The sequence below is a fragment of the Lampetra fluviatilis genome, chromosome 26 (genome assembly GCF_964198595.1).
Source record: "Lampetra fluviatilis chromosome 26, kcLamFluv1.1, whole genome shotgun sequence".
NCBI classification, from domain to species: Eukaryota; Metazoa; Chordata; class Hyperoartia; order Petromyzontiformes; family Petromyzontidae; genus Lampetra; species Lampetra fluviatilis.
In genome coordinates this window covers 9,634,897-9,659,672 of record NC_136300.1, presented here as the reverse complement: position 1 = coordinate 9,659,672, position 24,776 = coordinate 9,634,897, and the positions used below count along the sequence as shown (strand labels likewise).

The 24,776-nt window shown below is 46.1% G+C and overlaps 1 protein-coding gene across 1 annotated transcript in view; it reads right to left on the bottom strand.

Moving 5' to 3' along the window:
* Positions 1-23,266, bottom strand: part of LOC144942060 (copine-2-like) — a 62,527-nt gene extending 39,261 nt beyond the window's left edge. The window contains exons 1-5 of the mRNA XM_078868717.1: positions 21,882-23,266; positions 6,265-6,413; positions 5,023-5,202; positions 2,611-2,685; positions 1,033-1,104 (exon numbers count right to left, since the gene is read on the bottom strand). Of these exons, the coding sequence (XP_078724843.1) occupies positions 1,033-1,104; positions 2,611-2,685; positions 5,023-5,202; positions 6,265-6,408 (471 nt within the window). The 5' untranslated portion in view covers positions 6,409-6,413; positions 21,882-23,266. The remainder of the gene's footprint in view (positions 1-1,032; positions 1,105-2,610; positions 2,686-5,022; positions 5,203-6,264; positions 6,414-21,881) is intronic.
* Between the last annotated feature and the right edge of the window lie 1,510 nt (positions 23,267-24,776).

The window sequence follows — 24,776 nt, the reverse complement described above, 5'->3', positions numbered from 1 at the left end:
GTATTGATTTCTGATTTAAATAGCTTGCTCACTTCGCCTTCCTTGTAACAGATATGAAAGAAAAAAACCCTCTATATTCCTAGTCTGGCCAAGCAACAAAGTCGCAGGAACCAACATTAATGTATTTATCTAGACATAAAATCCCTTTTGTTGACCACCTGTCAAGGTTAGTGCATAAACAGTACAATCTCACTCAGGGGAACAGCCCGCCACTGTAACTAATGAACATGAAAACACCTCTGAACATTTATATAGTGGAGGGGGGAGTGAAAACAGTTATTCTGTAATCACGATCGTATAAATCATTAAGCATCGGTATCGTTGTGCCAAAAATCGTAGTATAGTGAGAGCTTTCTCGAGCAATACCGCACACCAACAGAAACCATCCCTGCAACACCAAACCAGCAGCCTCAGCCAATCAACTGAACGAGTGTTCAATAATGGATCACCTTTACCAACGTTCAAAGTGAGTGAGAATGTGTTTATTAAAATAAAACGATTTCACTGCAGTTTCCATCAGGGGCTTTTGAAGTTGGGTTTAATAATCCTTCTGCTAGAAGTCCGAGCTACGTGTGGCTTTCAAGCTGCCAGAAAATGTTTAGCATTTTTTTTATGATAAAGAGGGTTCACTTGTGAAACCAAATAATAACAAGAATATTATTTTAAAAAGCCAACTCTGTGGGAGGCTGAATAAGCGGCGCAATATAACAAGGCCCCTGTGAGCATGCCTGCTCAAAGGTCGGAGATAACAACCACAATGAGCATTATTGTTCGCAATCCGTGTGATTGCGCTGCAGTGGGCGTCTGCGTCATGCATAAAGGAGACATGTCTGCAGTTGAAAAAAAAACAAATAAAGAGCGAAAAAAAGCGCCGGACCACCTGACACATAGATGCAGCGGGTAATTTCGTCGCCCTGCTTTTAATGGGCATGTGGAGATGTGGACACACGGGGCCCACGATCAAGCCTCGTGCATCGAGCCTCACGGAGCGAGTGGCGATAGCGGCTTGACGTGCTCGTATCTCACACGTACCATTTTGTCCAGCTTGCGCCCCGCCATGCTGAGGGTGATTATTCTGTTGTCCGTGATTTCCTCGGCCGATATCTGGGATGCGGCACACACACACAGTCGAACACGCTTAGACAAACGAACTGAGTTACTCGTTCCCTCTCTCCTCCTAACTGCCCCATACAGGCACAGCTCTACTACAATCCTCATGAGGAATATATGCATTCTAATGGTGCTTGAAGACATTGCAGATGCTCCAGATCAAAGGGGCAATTAGGGTACAGAGACAATCACTCTCCTATTCCATTTTCTTATCAGGAATCTACTATATATATCCAGAATTCTAAATGTAGTAGAAATAAAGATGAGCAGTTCCTCTGTATGACGTAAAACAGAAACCTGACCACATCAACTGAAGACAATAAAATGTTTGATAAAATAGGTGTAATTTTCATCCCACGCTAGAAAGGAGTGTGAAATTGAAGGGTTCACACTGTAACGAGCGGCATTCTCACTTTAACCGCTGCCACGGCCGGCTGTGACCCGTTCTAGCTGACTATGACCTCACGCATAACATGTCTATTTCCATGCACCACGCCCGCCATCATCTGATATAACCCTATTATATTACATGCATTTGTATAAATCCATCTAGCAAGCAACATTTGATTGAGAGGGTTGACTCAGTGGAAATAAAAACACGTGATTTATTGGATACAATTTTGACTTAAAGCTTTCGTGACTGCAGGAATTCATATTCTTGGGTCTTTCGGTAAAGTCACATAGATAGGTTCAAAGAAAATAACCAAAAATAACAGAAAACTACTAAATTTAGACCGCTTGTGTTGCGATCGAAACGTCGTAGTTTTCTGTTATTTTTTATTATTTTCTTTGCACCTATATACGTGACTTTACCGAAAGACCCAATAATTATTGGACACATATATGCAACACACTGCTATGCTGTTTAAAATGAAATACACACGTGTACACGATGCAGTACATTTAAAATATGTGAGCCTGACAGCTGCAACTGATTGCTGGTCGAGACACATCAAGTCACCCTGTTCACCCAGCATATAATCGCGATGGGGATTGCTGAAAAAATTACTGTAAATTCTTATTCTTGAAACCAAAAGTCCGATTTTTGCAAGGGGTCAGCTGCTTGCAGTTTATTTCTCCATGTCCTTCTATTCGTGACTTTTCTCTAAGTCACATCCACTGTCCCAATATCTCATTCCACCACATCCCTCCATCTCACCCTACTTCTTCTCACTTGCACCGGCATCTCTATTCTAATTCTTCTCATTGCATGTTCTCAACGCATGCACAAACTATGCAAAATTCGTATCAACTTTGAATTGGAGACTGTTAATTAAGAAAATAAGTCAAGAACATTTAAATCTAAGAATGTGCCTTTCAGTCACAGGTTTCGTATCTTCAGTATTTAGCAGCTGGAAGATGTCGCCATTAAAGGAGATGACACTGCGCTCAGCCTGAGAACCTGTGCGTCTGCCCATGACTCCACAGGGACCCCGTTCCAAGGGATGGAGGACAGCCGTGTAAACCCGGAGTGAAAGCGGCGCAGGGCACTTGCCATACCGTGATCGTGCCTCGGCCAGCAGGTCTGTCATCTTGCATCAGCAGTGGACGTGTCAACGTTCTGTGCGATACTATCTGAAAAGACAAAACCCCACTCCCCAACATCAATTCAAGGGTATATACAAAGACAAAGATTCCCCACTGTAGCCATACAGACTGTTGGAGCAGGTTCTGATAGCGAGGAACTATTTAGGCCAGCATGGCATGTGAAGAGGGTGGGTGGCCAGCACCATGCCCGACCGCCTTTGTCTCCCCAGTGCTGATGTTTGCATACCGAACCAGGTACTCATTTAGGGATGAGTTCATCGACAGGAGGCCCAGGACCGGTTCAAATATTCGGAACCGATGTTCGCCATGAGCAGGAATTGAACTCAGGGCATTGGGTTCGTAAAGCAATGCGCTAACCAATATACGAACGCTCCCCACTCTTTCTCCCCAGTGTATGTGCACACACATAAACGTACAAACACACACATGTGCGCATGTGTTTGTGCAGCCACGGTACGCTCTTATAAGTGGCCCCATTCAATGAGTAAAAACCAAAAGCCGGTTGATTATCATTTTCATTCGAAATGCAAAATTGTGGAAGAGCACATCAATCGCGCTTTGTAATCGAGGTGACGTGGTGGCCATGGTGACGTGCGCTGTCACTGCACAGATGTCCCAGTTCTGATCCTCTCTAATTCTGTGGGGAACAAACTGCGACTAAACAACGATTTTCTTTTATGTCACCAACTGAATGGGCAACGAGGCACCAAAAAAGATAAAATTTGCTGCGATAAAATATTCACGTTCGCTGTATAATAGGCAACAGTCTTGATGCACACAAGCGCCAAATAATGATGCACAATTAACCAGCGGATGATAGTTGGCGTACACTCACTGCTTTAATGTTTGAGGTGAAACAGAAAATTTGAGTGTGACTCGCAGTGCCACTAAATACATACATGTTGAGATTGTGCAAAGCCACAATGCTGCCACACCTAATATGTAGTCAAGGTAAAGGAGAATATGGAATTAAGGTGTGCCATTATTTCAGGAGATGCAGAGAAAGGAACGCGACACGGTGTGTTCCTGAAAAAATAAGTTCCACCAAAGCGTTAGTGCACTTAGAATTTTAAATAGTTGTTTCAAACGAGCTTCGAGTAAGCCAAGCCATCGTCACTTCAAAGTGTGTGATTTTTGCTCTCGCAGTTCAGCCCCTGCGTAAGTCGGGAACAAATGACAAATAAAGGAATGAATCCTCGCAAGCAACCGTGCTAATTTCCTTAAAACTAGGCCCGCTATTATAATTATTAGGCAGTGATGTATACATTCAACGGTGATCACGAATACATCTTATATAAACATGTACATATTCATGCATTCAAAATACTCGCACTTAACACGCATACCCGCACTGCAAACATAGCATTGAAACTCGCACTGAGTGGGCATCAAAGCAAATTATAGCTTTAAAATTCAAAGGCAATCTGACCAACTGGTACTGGTATCGTGCCCTGTCAGAGCAAACACCACCAACACTTTCAACAAGAAAGAAATGTATACGAGAAAAATAAAAAAACACTGGCAATTGTATTTGTCTTAACATCTGACTGAAAGCGCTAAAAATATATTCTAACCCGACGCCTCTATTAAGGCTGTGTCATGGCGGATGCCAGAACACGGCTGTTAAGGGAAACCATTCAACAGGTTTGAGGCGTGCTTCACTCAGCTAAATAATGCACGCAGAGACCCCCTGCAGCGAAACACACTCGCGAATCCTCATAAAACGCGGCCGCTCACGCAAACAACGCAACCCCTGTAAAAATCATCAGCCAAGCAACATTTGGCAGCCAAGGCCAGTCGATTGCAGCCATGCCAACCATTGCTCGTTGCCAGGAAAAAACAGGGAAGGTGGCAGAGAAAAAAACATCGTGCAAAATAAAACCAAAACCATGAACTCAAAGAGCAGACAAGAGCTGCCAAAGCTGGCCTCCAACCAAAATCACTCCCAACACACCCAATCTTGTTGGATCTCAGAAGCGGAGCAGGGATGGGTCTGGTTAGTGTTTAGATGCGTGACAACCAATGCATACCACATGTTGTAGGCATGGGGTTTCTAGGTGGTGGTCAGGAGATAGTCGTACAGTGATGGGCACAGTTCTAGCATAGATTTAACAAATTGCATCATCATGTTTATTGAATATATCTGTGTTATCCCTTCGTACTTGTGGGTTTCTCCAGTAGTCTGCTTTCTTTCCACATGAAGCCAAACACAAATTCATGGAAATGGACAAAAATCCCAATTCATGGAAATGGACAATTCATGGAAATGGACAAAAAACCCTTCTTCAAAGTAAGCCATAACACACAGTGAGGCTCTTCTACATTATTAAAGGGCATTATAATTCATATTAGTATTATCATCACCTGCCCCAGGGTGCTGGTAATCTCGCCCAGGAAGTCGTGGTCGACCAGCTTGGCGGAGGGCGCATCCTCATCAAACAGCGCGAACTTGAGCTTCTGCACCTCCTCGAAGCGGTACTCCATGACGAGCTTGCGGGAAAAGTCTGGGCACAGCGTGTTCTTGATGGTCTCGGTGCGTGCCACCTGCCCATTTGCGCATGCAGAGTCACAGCAGAGAGCAGGCATTGCAAATTCTAGATTTGAAGCTTTCGTGACTGCAAGTATTCATACTCGTAGGTTTTTTCGGTAAAGCCACGTAGGTACAAAATAAAAAATAATACAAATAATATAAATATAAATAAAATAATAAATCACGACGTTTCGGGGACTTGTGTTGCCTCTGAAACGTCGTGATTTATTATTTCTATTATTATTTCTATTATATATTATTATTTATTTTTTACCTACGTGACTTTACCAAAAAACCGAAGAGTAGGCATTACAAATTTAAAACCTCATCTTCTACCTTTCAGTTTATACGACATCAACAGCATTGTCAAATCCCATCACTGTGAACAAATTGCTTTAAATTGTGCAAAATGTAAAACATATGTTGCGGCAGAATTATTTTTCACGTGAACTCTACATATTACAAGACAGCAATAAGCATGGCCACGTAAATGTAGATTTCATAGCATTTATTTAATTTTGTATATAATCGTGTATAGTATCATATGGTTATATTCCAAGCTGTACTGCCAAGACACCACGTATTCTACCCACAAACAGTTGCTGTTGGTATCGGTTAAACAGAAGAATGCTGCAGCTAACATTGTCCGTGCCACCATTACTGTGCTGAAAAATATGGCTTAATTTTTTAGGCTTCTGACCCAAACAGTGGTGGGGTGGGGGGGTCCAGAATCAACCATGACTGAAACCAATCAAAACTGCATACATTTGAGACAATTTTCGCTCAAGTAATCTACCGCGGCTCAGGGTGGACCATAAAAAACTCCCTGTGTATGAGAAAGCCATCCAGAAAGAGTAAGACGGTAATATTTTCCATCTCATCTTGCCGGGGCTCCCAAACTTGGCACAGCAGGAGGGCTGGCATGGCTCTGCACCTTGCGGCACACCAAAACACCCACCCGCCCCCCCCTCACTTCTGAACTACACACAGCCACCCGCTGCACTCGCTTGGTGAGGCAGGAAAAACGCTCGCAGAGCGGTTGAGCGAGACGTGTAGTGCTCACAGCCGCTGCTCACCTCCATCCACTGCTTGTCGCACTCGATGAAGAGCACGCAGAAGGGGTCGGACTTGGTGAGCATGTCTCGGTCCAGGAGGCTGCGGCACGAAATGGTGAGCTGAACACGCGACACGCATTGCTGGGGGCCTCCCGAAGCTGCCATGCCTCCTGTACGTGTGCACACACATACACACACACACGTACGCACGTGGGTGTAAATATCAAGACGTAAAAAGTCAAGTATACAATTACACACGCCGCATGCACGCACAACTACATCTGCAAAAGTAAACGCATACTCTGCAGGTCATACACTTATATTAAATGTACAGTAAATTCCTAGGCTGTTGGAAACATTTAGTTTTCCGTATTATATCTACAGCAGTACTTTATAGGTAAAAACAGCATGGAAGTGAATCACTGCAAAAACGCGCGCACACACACGAAAGGGCACTTGGGCGTTTGACCTATTGTTTAATGTTAAATAATCCAACTATAATTGGGCAATTCAAATAACGGTTAATAAAAAAAACAGATGCCCTTTCATGTGAACAATATATTAGCCTTACAGCAAGAGGAAAATGGCAGGTCACGGTGCCATGCCCTTTTAATATTTTGCTCAAAGCACAGAACTGCCCCTACTTGTATTTCCAGATACAACTCGTGCCCTCAACGCTGCGAAACGTGGCCACAAAGAACCACAGACATCTCACACACAGACATATTTACATTGAGCCCTCACAATCCCCGAAATGCATCTTACACAAATAACAGTATCTTCGATGCAGGCATAATAATTTCACCCACAAGGAATACAGCGGAAACTTTGCACAAGGAGGGGAAAAAAACACATACCAATCGTGTTTTACAGACGGGTTAAGAATCCATTAACACATAACTTACTTTATTGCACACGCAATGAACAGCACAGTGCACTGGTTCATAACAATTCACCGTTGCTAGGGATGAATGCTAAAAATAAGAATATTCGCTTGTGTGGCTCTCCTAATGCTGTCATCACGTTCTGTGGGAGCGCATGCACAAAGGCAGCAAGACCACTAAAATACATATTCCGATATGCAGGATTTTACTTTCAAGCTCAACAAGTAAGTAATAGATGCTACCGAATGCTTATATATATGGAGCGTATATATATTGCATTGTACCGCATTACATAATTTGCCTGCAAACATAACATTTATTATGCCACACTATGGTCTACACACAGTGAGCACATTGTATATGGACAAAAATGTCAGTCCTTTGTCAATCCACTACTGTGGATGAAGGCACCTCCACACCAGGTCGGTCATGGGTGTTATTTGACCATACTTCCCCAGGCTGCTGAGTGCGGCTTGATGAAGCGGGTGAAGAAACGGTTTAGATATCACTCGTCAACGATATTAGCCGAGGCCGGGAATCGAACTCAGGTGGCCCTGTTCATATTGCAGTGCGCTAATCACTGAGCCACTGCTCCACCTGTATATGCACACATTCATGCTGATTTTATGTACACACAAGGCGGGAGCGTATTTGCGGTGCGCAGCTTGCGGTCAGCGTAAACACCGAGCCACCCACATTCTCAACGCTATCCACTTCTGGTTTTGTGTGCAAGCAGCTGTTAATTCGAATTACACGCACGATCACACCTGGTGCCAAAACACTACAGCGGTGGCACGGGACAATACGGCACTACAGGTGGTACCACGCTTGGAGCAGGAGTGCTTCCTCGAAGGCACGGGCGACTGCAGCAGTCGCGATGGACAAGACCCCACAGGCAAGCGGTGGCGCCTCAACTCGCAACGAGGGCGTAATTTACAGGATGCATCCATGCCTTGGACAACCCAAGAACAAAAAAACAGGGGTCCTAATTAGGATGTAGGGAAAATATCCATTGAAAGATGGGGGGGTAAAAAACGTTGGTCAGGTTTGAGATAGCTGGGTTGTTCAGGAATCAGAGCACAGGGACGGCACCACCGAGTGCTTGGGCTCAAATCCGGGTTTCAGCTGTCCGTGAATAAACCTGGTTCTCAAGTCTGGCAAGCTCACAGTCTCAGCCCGATAAACAATGACTGCACACAAAAAACCCCATCACAGTAAATTAATTTTTTCACTGAATTTGGTTAAATTCTGTTTGACTGACATGGAACAAGCATTCTGTACAGGGGATATAAAATAGTTTCGTGAAGTAATCGTCCTGGGCCAATATCTGACACAGGGCGATGCACTGTTAGCTGCAGAGTTCTGAATGGTAATGTCTTTGCCTCATGACATTAAACCGATGCAACTGCTTGCTCCCACTATTACACGAACAACCAATTGTAGTGTACCCATTTACAGTGTATTGATAGATTTCATTAATTTCATCAGGAAGGGCACAATAACCTGTTAGGCTCTATTTCATGGGTGTCCTTGCAACAATAGAGATGTTATACTGGTGGGTGGACAGGACCGGTGGGGATATAAGAAACTTGTCCATTCTTTGAACTGCCGTGCCGGGAAATTTAACCGACCTCTGGATCGATGCCCACAGCACAATGGGAATTTAACTGGGGAAAAAGGTTTGCGCTTGAGTTAAATTGATTGGCCTCTTTGCTGGGTATGGTCGTGATGTCCTTTGCGATGACATTTGCTGCGATCCACCATTCAAGCCAGATTAGAGCTCTGAAGGGATAGGACTTTGCCAGTTTGGATCTAACCGCTGCTGACTTTTCAGGACACGGGTGCCTACCGGGAGTAATGGCCACATGAAGCAATGTCACTTCGGAGAGTGTCAATAGGCCAATTTACCGTGACTACTGAGGAATGAACGCACTGTTGCATGAGCTGGTCACAACTCTTTATGACTGGCTACAAATGTAGTCACTGTTCAAGAAACAAAAACGGAAATGTAACGGAAATGTAATCAGAGATCACTGTGCGGGTTATCAGAGATTTCAGCACAGGCCTTAAACAATATTTTAACGAGAAAAATCGTACCTGGAAGAATCTAAGCTTGACATTGGTCTCTTATCCACAAAGCCTATTTTCATGTTACCAAATCAGCTTTGCTGAAGCTTTTACAAATTAATATATATCTCACAAATGCGCAAAGGACCACATTCACACCTACATACATTACATATATTCATACCTATGTAAATCCATGTTGACCCAGGTATCCCCACATGCATCAGCTATCATGAACATGCATTTTGGTAATGCTTTTCCATTGCATTTTGGAGTGTTTATTTTGGGTTATTAAAAATATGATAATAACGACGATAGTTTTGTCAATATTTAGTCTATTTGTGTCACATTTCATAAATAAAATAAAGACGTGACATGTCAATAATAAACAAGTAATGTTACACATCGGTTTATTGTATGGTAGTAGGGTAGTTGCAGTTCTTTAGCGTCAATATGCTAAATTCCTCTCTTGATATGTAAACTCCTTTGTCAAGGCACTCTGCTCCTCCCACCCAGCTTAAAATACGCTGCCAAGCTTAGCAGTGGTCATTGAGACGCTGTCTTTCCGACAGCTCTGTTCTTCACCTGAGGACGGCTGCTTGTGTTGTGGCCGAAACGTCGTGAGAATTTAATTGTATAATGTTTTATTTTATTATTTCCCTTCTACGTGACTTTACCGAAAGAACCAAGAATATGAATCCCTGCAGTCACGAAAGCTTTAAATCGAAAAAGTAATTGTGGCTAACATTGTTTTGGATAATGCCTTTCTTATGCTTGCCAATTTCTGCAATGACACCCGCGAGCATTATAGCTGCTTCTGGTGTTATGCTCCGTCTAGCCTATCGCAACACAATCTTTTCAATTCCTCTCACTGCAATGCCTACACTTGTTTGCAATTCTGAAAGCACCGTTAACAACAGGATTAGGATTAGTACACACGTAACATGCCTGTGTGACATTGAGGTGTGACCATACTATAGACATGGTTTTTCCATTTAAATTTTAATCCCAGGAAAATGTACCAGAGAAACATATTTCCCACTAATCCCAAAAGAAAAGAAAATACTTGGGAAAATGTTTCTTGGTATAAAATTTGCATGAACAACCAGACGCAGGAGGTAACAGAAAGCACAATACTTTCACCAAAGTGCCACTATGAAATTCAGGGGCCACTTTGGACACGAAACACAATGTTAAATTATATAATTTCGCTTCAGTAATTTCTGACAGCGTAAGTCCCCGCATTAAAGAAAATATGCAAAGCTATGTGCCGGTGCAACCAGACTTTCACATTTACCAAAGGCTTATGATGCACGAAGAAAATCACATCAAAACCACCCACATTAAGGACCGATTGCCCATAACACCATCACGCTCTTATGGCTCTATCATTCTTAATAATTTTGCTGCAATATGCTGGCATTACAAAACAAAGTACACCAAGCATACTGATCATCCGTGAAGCCAACTGCTGCTCCAAGTGCCCAGGTATAAGCAGCTTTCACACTCAGCCAGCCCCAATAATGAAGCACCGCAGGAGTTGGGCGCGCTTCCCACAAGCGGCTGACTCACGCGAGCTGCACCTCCACTTTGTTATGTATGACGCCCGGCGCCAACCTACACACACTGAGGAATGCTGCCCACTGATTCCCAGTGCACACAGCTTTCCGCACTCGTGCTTGTATCTACAGCACTCGTGAGTGGGCAGAAGTGCACGCTTGGGGGCCACGTAGTTTAGGCGTGTGGAAAAAAAGCAGAAAAGTGTGCAAAGAAGCAAACACTGAGAGACAGGAGATGATCAGAAAACCTAGGAAATTGTAGATATATTAACTTAACAGAAGTGGACCCGAGCAGGTTACATCGCTAGAAGGGCTGACAAAAGGAATGGTGGTTGGTGGTAGAGACCAACGACAGTGGCAGCCAAAGGAGGAGACCGAGATGGAGAGTTGCTTCACAAGACCATAATCAATGGTGAAGGCTTAGGAAGGCTGCCATCCAGCAGTGGATAGCGCATAGCTGCTGATGACACATTCACATTAATTGCTACATACCTACAGTTGTATAAGTACACATTGAACACAATCAGTGGGATCATGAGAACACCACGTGGACAGTGGCGTCTAGGAAGTAAGTGTTGCACGGTGGTTGGTGTGAATGGCTTTGTTGATAAAGTTATTGAGCGAGAGTTGGCAACGTTCTTGACGGGGAGACCAATGAGAGATACACAGAAAATAATGGATACAGATGCATGAACCCACGTAAAAGCATGCACCTTTACATGGATGGGGTGGGATCGCTGATGCACACATGCACATAGGTATAGACACACAGCAGAAGCGGCAGATGCCGTGATTAGTCTGATCATAAGCATACATGGCCAGGTAATTAAAACACACTCAATCCGTACAAACTCAGACGGGCACCTGCTCCCATTAAACCTGCACACAAGCGTAGAGAGAAAGCTTTCATCCATTTTGACAGCGAGCAGAATCCAAGCTCCGCAGGGCAGCGAATATGAACGTGTCCATAATGAAGAGTGATGCCAGAGTCAGGGGTTCATTTTGCAGACTCCCACACGCCGGACTTTTGAGCCATAATTGTATTTCTGTCCGTTAATTGGCTCCTACGCAATGCAAACGTCAGAGACGCCTCCGTGTAAAATGGAGCATTCGCCCGGGTATTCGCGGAAAGCCTCTCTCCAGATTCACGAGCACTTCCAGCAACAAGGAGTCACCCGCTCTCTGCAGTATCACACACGCGCAGTTGTATAAGGACTATGGCCATTACATAACCACCTTCAGTGAAAATGTACATTGATTTAGATCAGAGGCTACAGGGAGTTTTTCATCGTGTACGTTTGTGCAACCGCGCCGGCAGTTGAAACAATGAAGCAAGTTTCTTAAAATCCCTCTGCCTCCTGCACCGCAGTTGGGTCGATTGACAGGTCGCGTGTGGTGAAGAAAAGTGTAGGTACTCCCACTCCTAGATTTGAAGTTTTCGTGACTGCAGGGATCCATACTCTTTGGTTCTTTCGGTAAAGTCACGTAGGTATAAAATAAAATAAATTAAATCACGACGTTTCGATCGCAACACAAGCGACCGTCATCAGGCGGAACCGATACAGGAGTCCTGCTGTGAAATTTCAATTTAAAAGATTTCGTGACTGCAGGGAATATGAAGTCGCGCTGTGATTTAATTTAATTAATTTTATTTTATACCTACGTGACTTTACCGAAAGAACCAAAGAGTATACTCCCATTCCTTCCAATGTCTGGCCAGCGTCGAATAGTATGCCAAAATATCCTTTCGAGGTGTGCTCAAAAGCTCCCTCGAGTGTATATGCCCTCTTCCGCCAGCGGTGAAGTGACCAAATAATTGCAAGGCCGTGCCTGTGTGCTTTTATGCAACCGACTACTGTTCTGCAGCACCTTCTCTTGCCATGGGGGCAAATTTGTGACGAATAGCAAACTGACTTGTGCTTCAAATCACAATATAAATAATAATAGTGATAAATCAGAGCTGAAGGTCGTCCCTACCGTCACAATGCATTCACGACAATGAAACCTGACGACATCGCCTTTTCTAGGAGGAAAGGGAAATTAGACTGGTTGTCAGGACAGTAGTTGGGGGTTACCCACACTTTGCAACATCGCATGTGACATGTGATTAAATTACTACAGTAGATAGTATTTTACTGCCGAGGGAGCTGGAGCAACGTTAGATGAAGAAACTCGGTGAACAACCAATTTGACCCGGCGTCAAACCAGGCGGCTCTGTCATGGAGGACGTAAACTCAAGCACCGAAGTAACAACTGAGGTGGAACCAACAACAGGAGTGGAACTCACCCAGCCTCCCAGACCTGCAGTCGAGAGGAGACTACCAGGGCACAGACCGTATGTGAAGTGGCCTGGCGCCAGTGACAAGAAGTTGTGGGAAACAGTGAATACTGACCTTACCTTGACCCTCGAGAAACTTCGAGGCACAGTGGAGAAGAAGTTGGAGAGGATGGGGGACATCATCTATGAGTACGGGGCAGAAAGCTTTGGAGTGCAAGAGGCAAAAGGCGGGAGAAAGGTTCCAACCCCACCAGTTTCCAGGAGGCAACAAGAAATCAAGCGCCTCGTTCAAGAAAGGAGACAGCTTAAGAAACAGTGGAAGAAAGCCTCGAAGGTGGAAAAGGAGGGCATAGAGGCACTTCAGGCTGACATCAAAACCCGGTTGGCATCCCTCCGTAGAGCAGAGAACCTACGGAAGCGCAGAAGGAAGAAAGAACAAACTAGAACTCGATTCTATAAAGATCCCTTCAAGTTCCTTAAAAGTCTCTTCACGAAGGAAAAAAGTGGAGTTCTAAAAACAACAAAGAAAGACCTAGAAGAGCACCTGAGAACAACAAACTTTGACTCAAAGCGACATGAACATCTGGCCATCCCATCAGATATCCCACCCATTGAACCCCCGGAACATCATATTGAGACCAGCCCTCCGACATGGAAAGAGGTGGAAAACACAGTTCGAAGGGCAAGAACAGCATCAGCCCCGGGGCCAAATGGAGTCCCGTACAAAGTGTATAAGAACGCACCAGACGTCCTGAGGTTCCTCTGGAGGCTCATGAGAACAGCTTGGCAAAAGAAGATAATACCCAAAGTGTGGTGTAGGGCAGGCGGGGTCCTGATCCCTAAGGAGAAGGATGCAGTGAACATCAGCCAATTCCGCCCAATCTCCTTACTGAATGTCGAGGGTAAAATCTTCTTTAGGGTCATTGCCCAAAGGATGGCCGAGTACCTGCAAAGGAATGCGTACGTCGATACATCTGTACAGAAGGCAGGAATATCAGGGTTCTCTGGCTGCTTGGAACATTCCAGCATGATCTGGCACCAGATCCAAATGGCCAAGGTGGAGAAAAGGGACCTCCATGTAGTCTTCCTCGACCTCGCCAATGCATTTGGCTCTGTGCCCCATGAACTCCTGTGGTCTGCCTTCAGATTTTTCCACATACCGGACACCATCACAACCCTGGTGAAGTCGTACTTTCAGGATCTGCAGTTCTGCTTCACCACCTCAGAGTTCACCACCTCATGGCAATGCCTGAATGTAGGTATAATGGCGGGATGTACCATTTCTCCATTGGCATTCATAATGGCAATGGAGGTTATCATCAGATCCTCAAAATGGGTTGCTGGTGGACAGCGAGTCGACCCTGGTTTTCGCCTCCCTCCACTCAGAGCCTACATGGACGGCATTACAACATTGACCACCACTGTCCCATGCACCAGGAGACTGCTCAGAAAACTCGAGGAAAACATCAGCTGGGCCCGTATGAAGATTAAACCACCCAAGTCACGCAGCATCTCGATTGTGAAGGGAGTACTCTGTGACCTGAAATTCTTCATCGGAGATGACCAAATCCCAACAGTGTCTGAGCAGCCGGTAAAAAGCCTTGGAAGGTGGTATGATGCAAGCCTGAAGGACAAAGACCAGGTGCAACAGTTGCGCAAAGACATCAGTAGTAGCCTACAGTCCATCGACAACACCCAGCTACCTGGAAAGTTAAAGGCCTGGTGTCTGCAGTTTGGTCTCCTACCCCGGGTGTTGTGGCCCCTAGCAGTGTATGAGGTTCCAATCTCAACAGTGGAGAAGATGGAAAGAGGAGTCACGAGCTACTTAAAGAAGTGGCTCGGAGTTCCATGATGCCTTACCACCATAGGCCTCTATGGAGATGGTGTCCACAAGCTGCCCCTCACCAGTCTAACCGAGGAATTCAAGTGTGCAAAAACCAGGCTCCAGATGACACTGAATGAATCTCGAGACCCAGTGGTGAGCAACAACGCGCCGACCTTGGCAACTGGGCGCAAATGGAGGCCAGGAAAAGCAGTCCAGGAGGCAACAGCAGCCCTCAGACATGCTGACATTGTGGGTCATGTTCAGCAAGGGAGAGGAGGCCTTGGGCTAACTAGCCGTGCTGCTTGGAGTAAGGCCACTGCACCAGAGCGGCGGAAGATGGTAGTGCAGGAAGTACGCCATCAGGAGGAGGCTGCAAGGTGGGCCAAGGCAGTCTCTCTTGCCAAACAGGGACAGTGGACTCGATGGGACAGTGTGGAGAAGAGGAAGATCAGCTGGAAGGATCTGTGGGCCATGGAAGCGAGGCGGTTGAGCTTTTCCATCAGAGCAACATATGACGTCCTTCCAACACCAGTTAATCTTCACCAATGGTATGGTGAAGATCCGGACTGTGCCCTCTGTTCCATGCCAGCCAACCTCAGGCACATTCTCACAGGGTGTAAAACAAGCCTCACCCAAGGACACTACACTTGGCGTCACAACCAAGTCCTTAAAAACCTTGCGTCCGCCTTGGAGGACAAGCGAGCTGCCACCAACTCCCTACCACCCCCAGCAGCATTACACCCCTTACGGACGACCTTTGTCCGCGAAGGGGCTAAACCACCGAAGAGCGGCTCTACACCAATAGAGCGAGACCAGCTGCGCTTGGCCTGCGACTGGAAAATGCTAGCTGACATTGGCCGGCAACTTGTGTTTCCTCCGGAGATCGCAACCACCACCCTAAGACCTGACATGGTGCTCTGGTCCCGTTCGCTCAAGAAGGTCTTCATCATTGAGCTCACAGTACCCTGGGAGGACTCAGTAGATGAGGCTTATGAGCGAAAACATCTGCGCTATTCCGATCTAGCTACCGAAGCACGGCATCATGGCTGGAACACAGAAGTCCGACCAGTGGAGGTGGGCTGCAGAGGTTTTGTGGCAACATCTACAACCAGACTGCTTAGAGACCTGGGAATTAAGGGCCAGAGCCAGCGTTCGGCAATCAGAGCTGTATCGGAGGCGGCAGAAGGCAGCAGTCAGTGGCTCTGGATGAAGAGGAAAGACCCCAGCTGGGCCCCAAAGTGAGAGGGCCAGGAGGTATGCAGTCAACAATGCTTGACTCAGGGAGGAGGACACCCCTGCCATGCATAGTCCCATGGGATGTTGGCTATCAACAACAAGGCAACTCCTATGACTAATTGGGAATGGGACGCGAGCGTAGGATTGATCACCCTGTCGCTGGCCGTCTTTGGGGAGGGTGTATAGTATGAAAGGCCGAAACACCCTAGGATCCAAAGGTTCACTACTGACGATGCGCTCCCCAAATTTCACCAGGCTCACTGTTCATGAACTCTTGGAAGTGCTTGCACAAAGGATAGTAACATCTCATCCTGTGTTCTTTGGAATCTGCAGCACCTTCTCTTGCCATGGGGGCAAATTTGTGACGAATAGCAAACTGACTTGTGCTTCAAATCACAATATAAATAATAATAGTGATAAATCAGAGCTGAAGGTCGTCCCTACCGTCACAATGCATTCACAACAATGAAACCTGACGACATCGCCTTTTCTAGGGGGAAAGAGAAATTAGACTGGTTGTCAGGACAGTAGTTGGGGGTTACCCACACTTTGCACCATCGCATGTGACATGTGATTAAATTACTACAGTAGATAATATTTTACTGTCGAGGGAGCTGGAGCAACGTTAGATGAAGAAACTCGGTGAACAACCAATTTGACCCGGCGTCAAACCAGGCGGCTCTGGATTGAGTGCAACAAGCCTGCCTCCATGTTAAGGTGGTCTCACACGTGAACATGTGCGTATACAAATCACAAATAGAAAAAAAAACTCTATTATGGATGATATTGGTCGCGAAAGCTTATGTGTTAAACAGAAAAAATATATAATCAGTAACCATGTATTGTGGTTAACGCCCATTTACTACTATAATAAGCCACGGATGTCTGTGTGTCCCGTGCGTGACACCACTCCACGTCGGCCAGCCCCCCTAATTAATACTCATGAGTGGGTGACGTCACACCCTATGTAGCACCCCCCTCATAAATAATCATTAGTGACGTCACACCACATGTAGCACCCCCCTCATTAATAATCATGAGCAAGTGACGTCACTCTACATGGAACAGCCCCCCACATGAATTATCATAAAGAGGTGACGCCTTCCAAATGGACACCCCCACCATTAATATGAATTAGCGGCTGACGTCACCCCACATGGGGGGGGGGCGAGGCGCCTCCTCCCCCCTCCTCAGCGTCAACTTACAACCCTCACTACAAAGGCAGAACCCTCACGTCACGCGATCTCCGTAACGCTGTTGAGACATAGAAGTAAAAAGGACGTCGTGATGAACAAGGGATTATAACCTTTAAATGAAATAAGTCTGTATCACCGCGGCCTTACAAATCGCACACGAATGGATGGATGCAATGAATATCACATCTCGGTCTGCTTTTCGCTTGCAAGTTTCAGATTTACTGAAATACACCCGTTCTTGGACGGGCAAAAGGCTAGTTTCATTATATTATGTAAACGTGGATATTGCATTATCTGAGTTGAACAATAAAAATATGCAGATTTTGCATTTGTAACACAGGCAAAAATTTTGCACAATTACTATGACTAGGAATTGAATAAACACAAGCTTAGACATAAAGCGATGTAATATCACATGCAAATGGATGACAAAAGATTTTGTGTGTTTTGTATGGCCTCCCCTTGGTCGACTCAGCCTTAAATGAGTACTGTACCCGGTGCGTTGTGTAAACATTAGCATTGGGAAGCAAAAAGCAGCCGACCGTAGTGCTGATAATCACGCCATCCCCTCATTTGCTGTACCAGCTTTAATAGGTGCTCGCTAACAACACATTTCCTACAGGGTATAAGGCTATCCATGACCTTTTTATATATACATATACTGGGTCTGTGTGTTCTAAAATTCAATTTTCGTATTTACAAAATACTCTACACGGTACACTCATTTCCTACCATACTGTGAAAACAGCGGGTATCTAGTATAGTACCATAGAGAATTGTGTAATTTAAATGTTAGGTCTCAGAACTTTAAAGGAAAAATGGATATGCTTTAACTTTACATTGTGTAAACGCCACATAAAACGTTAATGTACAGAGTGAACACTTCATTCGATGCAGAATCTGCCCAACTAAAGTCACGTCCACACCACTCATCAATGTCATTTGAAAGTGGCCCATTGTGATTCAGTGCGAAAGCTCACAGCGCGTAAAAAACCCAAACCGCTTTTATACAATAAGTAAATACTGTACATGAACCACTATACATTACTGTAAATGTATTACTATTGTACAATACTGTACATCACAACACAGTAATAACTTGAATCCCAACAACAATTCAGCTTGATACTGAATGTGGTACAGGTGGAGTGTTTATGACCAAATCACTCGGAAGAGTAAGGATCTCGGAAGCTAAGCAGGGTTTTTGAGCCTGGACAATAATACGATGGGCATGCATACCATGTATTGGAGGCTACGTTATGGGCATCATGCTCCCCACCTTCACCAACAAGGTGAAGCATTGTTAAATAACCCCCTTGACCCAAAGGCATAACGCATCAAACAGTGCCCTGACAAAGGGCTGTATAATTACAATACGCGGTGTTAAAATTCAGCATACAAAACACATAGAGCCCTTGGAAACTAAAGTATTTTTCAATAATGCAAATGCTGTAAAAATGTTTGCACAGCGAGGCAATATATTCAGCGTATCTGACCATGAACTTAAAACGAAGGATGACCCAAAGAAAATTGTCGAGAATTTCATTTTATTTGCTGTTTGCCGGACAAAACTGTTTGTTTGTGTTCCCCAGATAGACCATAATCTGACACCCTTATTTGACGGATTCACATTACATGTGTGCTGTGTGTGTCGTGTGTGTCATACAGAGTCTCGGCGAGACTGTTGGGCAAACCGAGCTGGGGTTTTTTTCTGGCCTCGTTCCTGGAATAAATTCCTATCACAGCTTCTAGCTTAGCGCCGGGATCTCGAGGGTGGGTAGACACCGAGAGCCCGTTGAGCATTGCGAGAAACATTCCGTCCCCATCGGAAACAGGAAAAGAAAACCACACCCACGTGTTGTTTCTCACAATGTGTGGTTTTCTGTCAATCCACTACTGGATGAACGCCTCCACCAAGCCGTCACTATTTATGAGGATCCTGCAAATGTAACAATGCACCGAGCACCTGCACACACATGTTGATTTAATCACTCCATCAATGCTTTGAATGCCCTCTCGGACGTGTAATAATCGTCTTTGGCTGCCACTCCATTGCTATTTTTTCCCAACGACCACCATCAGTGCCAGTGACGTGTCCTGCCCAAAGCCAACTTTTCTTTACAGTCAAAAATATGCATCTAACTTGCGTACATTCTCTAATCTCTCATTCCCCAAATACAAAGCCTTAATTGAAACCAGAAAAATGTGTTCAAATGGAAACTTTGAGGAACAAAATAAACAATCGTGATTACTTACATGATCATGGCAGCAAATGCTTTCATGCCCAAGTGATCCTGAGTCAGTGGTGCAAATTCTACGTTCTCATGGCAGGAATCAGAAGTGAATAATAGTACAGCTACTGTTGACTGCTTATAAGTCTGTTCAGGCATACTGGGTGTGACTCCTTATACGGTACTGCTTTGATCTTTTAAAAAATCTCTTTAAGGTTATGGATCACAGTATGTGTTTTATCCATTGTTAGAAGTAGGCCTTCCCCCACACACAAACTGTCACTCATGGGGCTTGTTTGACCATACTTCACCATGCTGGTCAGCGCAGGTTGGTGAAGACAAGAAGCATACAAGGTGAGAGCACAGACGTACACCTACAGCAAAGCAATTCATTTTGCTGCACTAACCTATGCTGCCCACAACATCGCCCCACAGCCTATAACACGGTGGTCACCCATCAAAGAACTGTCAGACTCCAACCTGATTAGCTTGGGAGATCTGACGAGATCGGGCACATTCCGGCAAATTTGGCCACAGGCTCCAAATCGTAGTGACGTTAAAGACATTTCATTCGAGGTTATTATACTGTGCTGTTATATTTTTTTGGATAAAAAAAATCGTTGGCTTTGCAAATAACCACATACCGTACTATGCAATGTGACCCTAATCGTTCTGTTATACACTGCATATAGTGATGTTGGAAAAACTTTCAGCCTCAGGAAATTACCCACTTCCATGGAGATTATGACTGGAGCCACTTAAGTTACATAACCAGGGTTGGATGTCAACATTCGGACGCTTGTGTAACCGAGAGCTCACTCGGTAAGTTCAAGAAAACGCAACTATTTGGTAGCACAAACGTGACCGTGGGTTTGCTCCATCGGTACACGTGGTAGAAATATGGGCCTATTCCCCCCGCATGCAAATATCTACAAAGGTAAAGACTAATAATGATCGGATGTGGGCTGACAGCCGTAAGAACTCACTTCTTACATAACGCCTTTACGATATATCCGCATACGGTACAGATACCATAATCAGTCCACTGCCGGATGAAGCCACCGGTAACCCCCCCAATTGTGTGCGGGTCGTGGAGGTTGTTTGACCACGCTGGCCAGATCAGGGGACGTGGAAGCATGAGTGGAGTACAATGGATTTTGCTGCACTTCAGTCTGCTGACCGGCACGTAGCCCTGTGACACACCACCCAGCTTGTGCACGATGACTACCCATCATCATCTCAAGTGCAGGACCGTCAAATCCAGGCTCAAACCCTGCTTAGCTTCCCAGATCTGACGAGCACCCAAGTCAGTGGATTGAGCCAATGAACAAATCACTCGGTATTGGCACGGTATATACGTACAATATGCATAATTTAAAAGATGTACATGAATCAGATATTACACAAATTACTTGTCCATTGATGGCTGCCGTTGACAGCGGTGGACAAGCACAAATAAAATAAATCTACACAATTGTACAGAAATCTTGATTTGAAGCTTTCGTGACTGTAGGAATCCCATACTCTTTGGTTCTTTCGGTAAAGTCACGTAGGTAGAAAAAATAATTGTACATAACCCTACCGTTAAAAAAAATTAACTAGAATTTGCGACGTTTCGGGCAAACAATTGAGCTGTGCAAAGGCCACTGCCCGAAACGTCGCACAGTATAGATATTGGCCCTTCCGCATGAGCATGTAACATTATTTACAAAAAAATAAGGGTCACTGTCCGAAACGTCGACGTCGAACAATGTTCCTTTTACGATAGTATTATTGACGAACGTAATCGGTAAATACACTCCATTGTACATCGACTTAGTTGAGACTCTAAACCCGACGCCGTGCAGCCGACACACGCCGCTCTCATAGCCGAACATCAACATCACCAACATCATCAACATCACCAACATCATCAACATCACCAACAACATCGCCAACATCACCAACATCATCAACATCACCAACATCAACATCACCAACATCACCAACATCGTCAACATCACTCAACATCACCAATATCACCAACATCACCAATATCACCAACATCACCACCAACATCATCAACATCACCAACATCATCAACATCACCAACATCATCAATATCATCACCAACATCATCAACATCACCAACATCATCAACATCATCAACATCATCACCACCAACATCACCAACATCATTATCATCAACATCATCATCACCAACATCACCAACATCATCACCAACATCATCAACATCACCAACATCATCATCAACATCATCACCAACATCATCATCACCAACATCATCATCATCACCAACATCATCATCACCAACATCACCATCATCACCAACATCACCACACCAATGTCTGAGCCAACTTACCAGACAGCTCCAGCCACTTGCAGCAGCAGCAGCTGGTTTCGCAATAGACGTGGCAAGGAGTCCGTCTTGAAGGAGATGAAGAAGAAGTTCTTGTTGGCTGTCGATGTGCTGAGATAAACAACAACTCCTTGTTGTTGTTGACTGAGTGACCAGTCACTTCTTCTTACTCAGGCGACCAGCCAGACCCTGACACGAACTGGTCGCACGGACCCCTTCAGCTGCGGATCGATGGCTGTTGATATTGTTGTGGTTGTTGTTGTTTCCTGTCGATGTTGTTGTTTGTTGTCGAGGTTGTTGATGTATTTATTAGTTGTTGCTGTTGATGATGTTGATGGGAGTGGTTGTTGTTGCTGTCTACGTTCTCGATGGGGTTCTTGATGTCGATGGTAGCGACTTGCTGCTGTACGATGTTGTTGATGTATTTATTGGTGGTTGCTATCGATGATGTGGTGCTTGCTATCGATGATGTTGATTGGAGTGGTTGTTCCTGCCGACGGTTGTCGATGGGGCCTGTTGCTGTCCAATATTGTTGATGTATTGATTGGTTGTTGATGTCGATGGGAGTGGTTGTTGATGTCGCGGATGTAGGTTGTTTGCTCTTGATGCCACGTCGTGTCGTCTCAGCTCGTGTTTGCTGTCGCAGGCAGCAATGATGATGAGGAAGACGTGTGTGTGTGCTCTTCACAGTGAGTCACACTTTAACACGCGATCTTAGCAGCGTAAACAATGGCAATAAACTTCACGCGCGATATCCTCGTGCTCGGTCACTAGCAATCACTTCCATCTCGTGCTCCCTTAACAAAATAAAAACCCTAAAACAATGAAAGTTCACGCGGCCACGTGAATGTCCTCGTCGTTGTGGCCGGGTTCAGGGCGTCAGGGCGAGGAGCAAAAGCTCAACAACAACAAAGCTCAACTAAACTTTGATGTTTCGGTTTTGTTTTCCAATGTTCGTGGCGTCGCGCAACGGGAGAGTTTAAATGCGAGAGGGGGGGGGCAGGGAGGGAGGGAGGGGGCAGCGACTGCGAAATCTGCGCAGCTCCACGCGCGCGTCCACGGCAGCCAGCCGCGAGTAGGGGTCGGCACGGTTTGAACCGACTCAAACTGGTTTCAAATTGAGCAATCCAAACCAAACCAGCGACGACTGAACCAAACCAAACCAAACTAAGCTAAACCAAACCTCTTAAGTTGGCTTGAACCAAACTAGTTTGAGCCGGTTCCACCCTGTCCGAGCCAAACCGAGTCGGTTTTCGTAGCCCCAAACCAAACCGAACCAGTTCAAACAGAGCCAAACCAAACCGATTTGGTTCGGTTCAAACCGCGGTTTGGTGGTTTGAGCCAAACCGTGCCGACCCCTAGCCGCGAGTGAGCGACTCCTCGCCAAGCGCAACACTCCCCCCCTCCACCACCACCACTCCACTACAAGCCCCGCCCCTTCAAGATAGCCCCGCCCATTCGCTTGTGAGGCACCGCCCCTTCTAGGATAACCCCGCCTGGATCTACTACAGCCCCCTCCCCACTATAGCCCTGCCCCTCTACTATAGCCCCGCCCCTCTACTATAGCCCCGCCCCTCTACTACAGCCCCCCTCCCTACTACAGCCCCCCTACCCACTATAGCCCCGCCCCTCTACTACAGCCCCCCTCCCTACTATAGCCCCGCCCCTCCACTACAGCCCCGCCCCTCTACTATAGCCCCGCCCCTCTACTACAGCCCCCCCACACTATAGCCCCGCCCCTCTACTACAGCCCCCCTCCCCACTATAGCCCCGCCCCTCCACTACAGCCTCGCCCCTCTACTACAGCCCCCCTTCCTACTACAGCCCCCCTTCCTACTACAGCCCCCCTTCCTACTACAGCCCCCCTCCCCACTATAGCCCCGCCCCTCCACTACAGCCCCGCCCCTCTACTACAGCCCCCGCCCCTCTACTATAGTCCTGCCCCTCTACTACAGCCCCCCTCCCTACTACAGCCCCCCTCCCCACTATAGCCCCGCCCCTCTACTACAGCCCCCCTCCCCACTATAGCCCCGCCCCTCTACTATAGTCCCCCCTCTCTACTACAGCCCCCCTCCCTACTACAGCCCACCTCCCCACTATAGCCCCGCCCCTCTACTATAGTCCCGCCTCTCTACTGCAGCCCCCCTGCCCACTATAGCCCCGCCCCTCTACTACAGCCCCCCCCCCCACTATAGCTCCACCCCTCTACTATAGCCCCGCCTCTCTACTACAGCCTCCCTCCCCACTATAGCCCCACCCCTCTACTACAGCCCCCCCTCCCCACTATAGCCCCGCCCCTCTACTATAGTCCCCGCCCCTCTACTACAGCCCCCCTCCCCACTATAGCCCCGCCTCTCTACTACAGCCCCCCTCCCCACTACAGCCCCCCTCCCCACTATAGTCCCGTCCCTCCACAATGACCCTGCCTCCGCCGAAATAGTCCCGCCCACCAATTGTGAGGCCACGCCCCCCTTGTCCCCCACCCCCCTCCCGGCTCACGCCGACTGTGACGAAATGATTGGGCTATTCCTATGTTTACAAGTGGTGCATGTGAAATACGAAACGCAGAAGATCCCCATGATCTTTGATCTTCCACGAAGCTCATGGTCCACCCTAAACCGCACAAACTATGGCGGATACCTGATGCACAATTTGAAATAAAACACTTTCCAGTGTACGACTGTGGTCATCCAGAACAGACCGTACAACATACAACGATTCAATGCCCCGATCCACAAATACGAAGGAGAGACATCACAGCGGAACACAATGCTGCTCCTGATGCGGTTATCTGGCTTGACTGCCTGAATGTGAAATTGTAGTCCCTCTGCATCTACGTCAGCCATACGAAAGGAGAAGTGGTGCATGTGTAACTTCGCCTACATTTATAAACAGAAA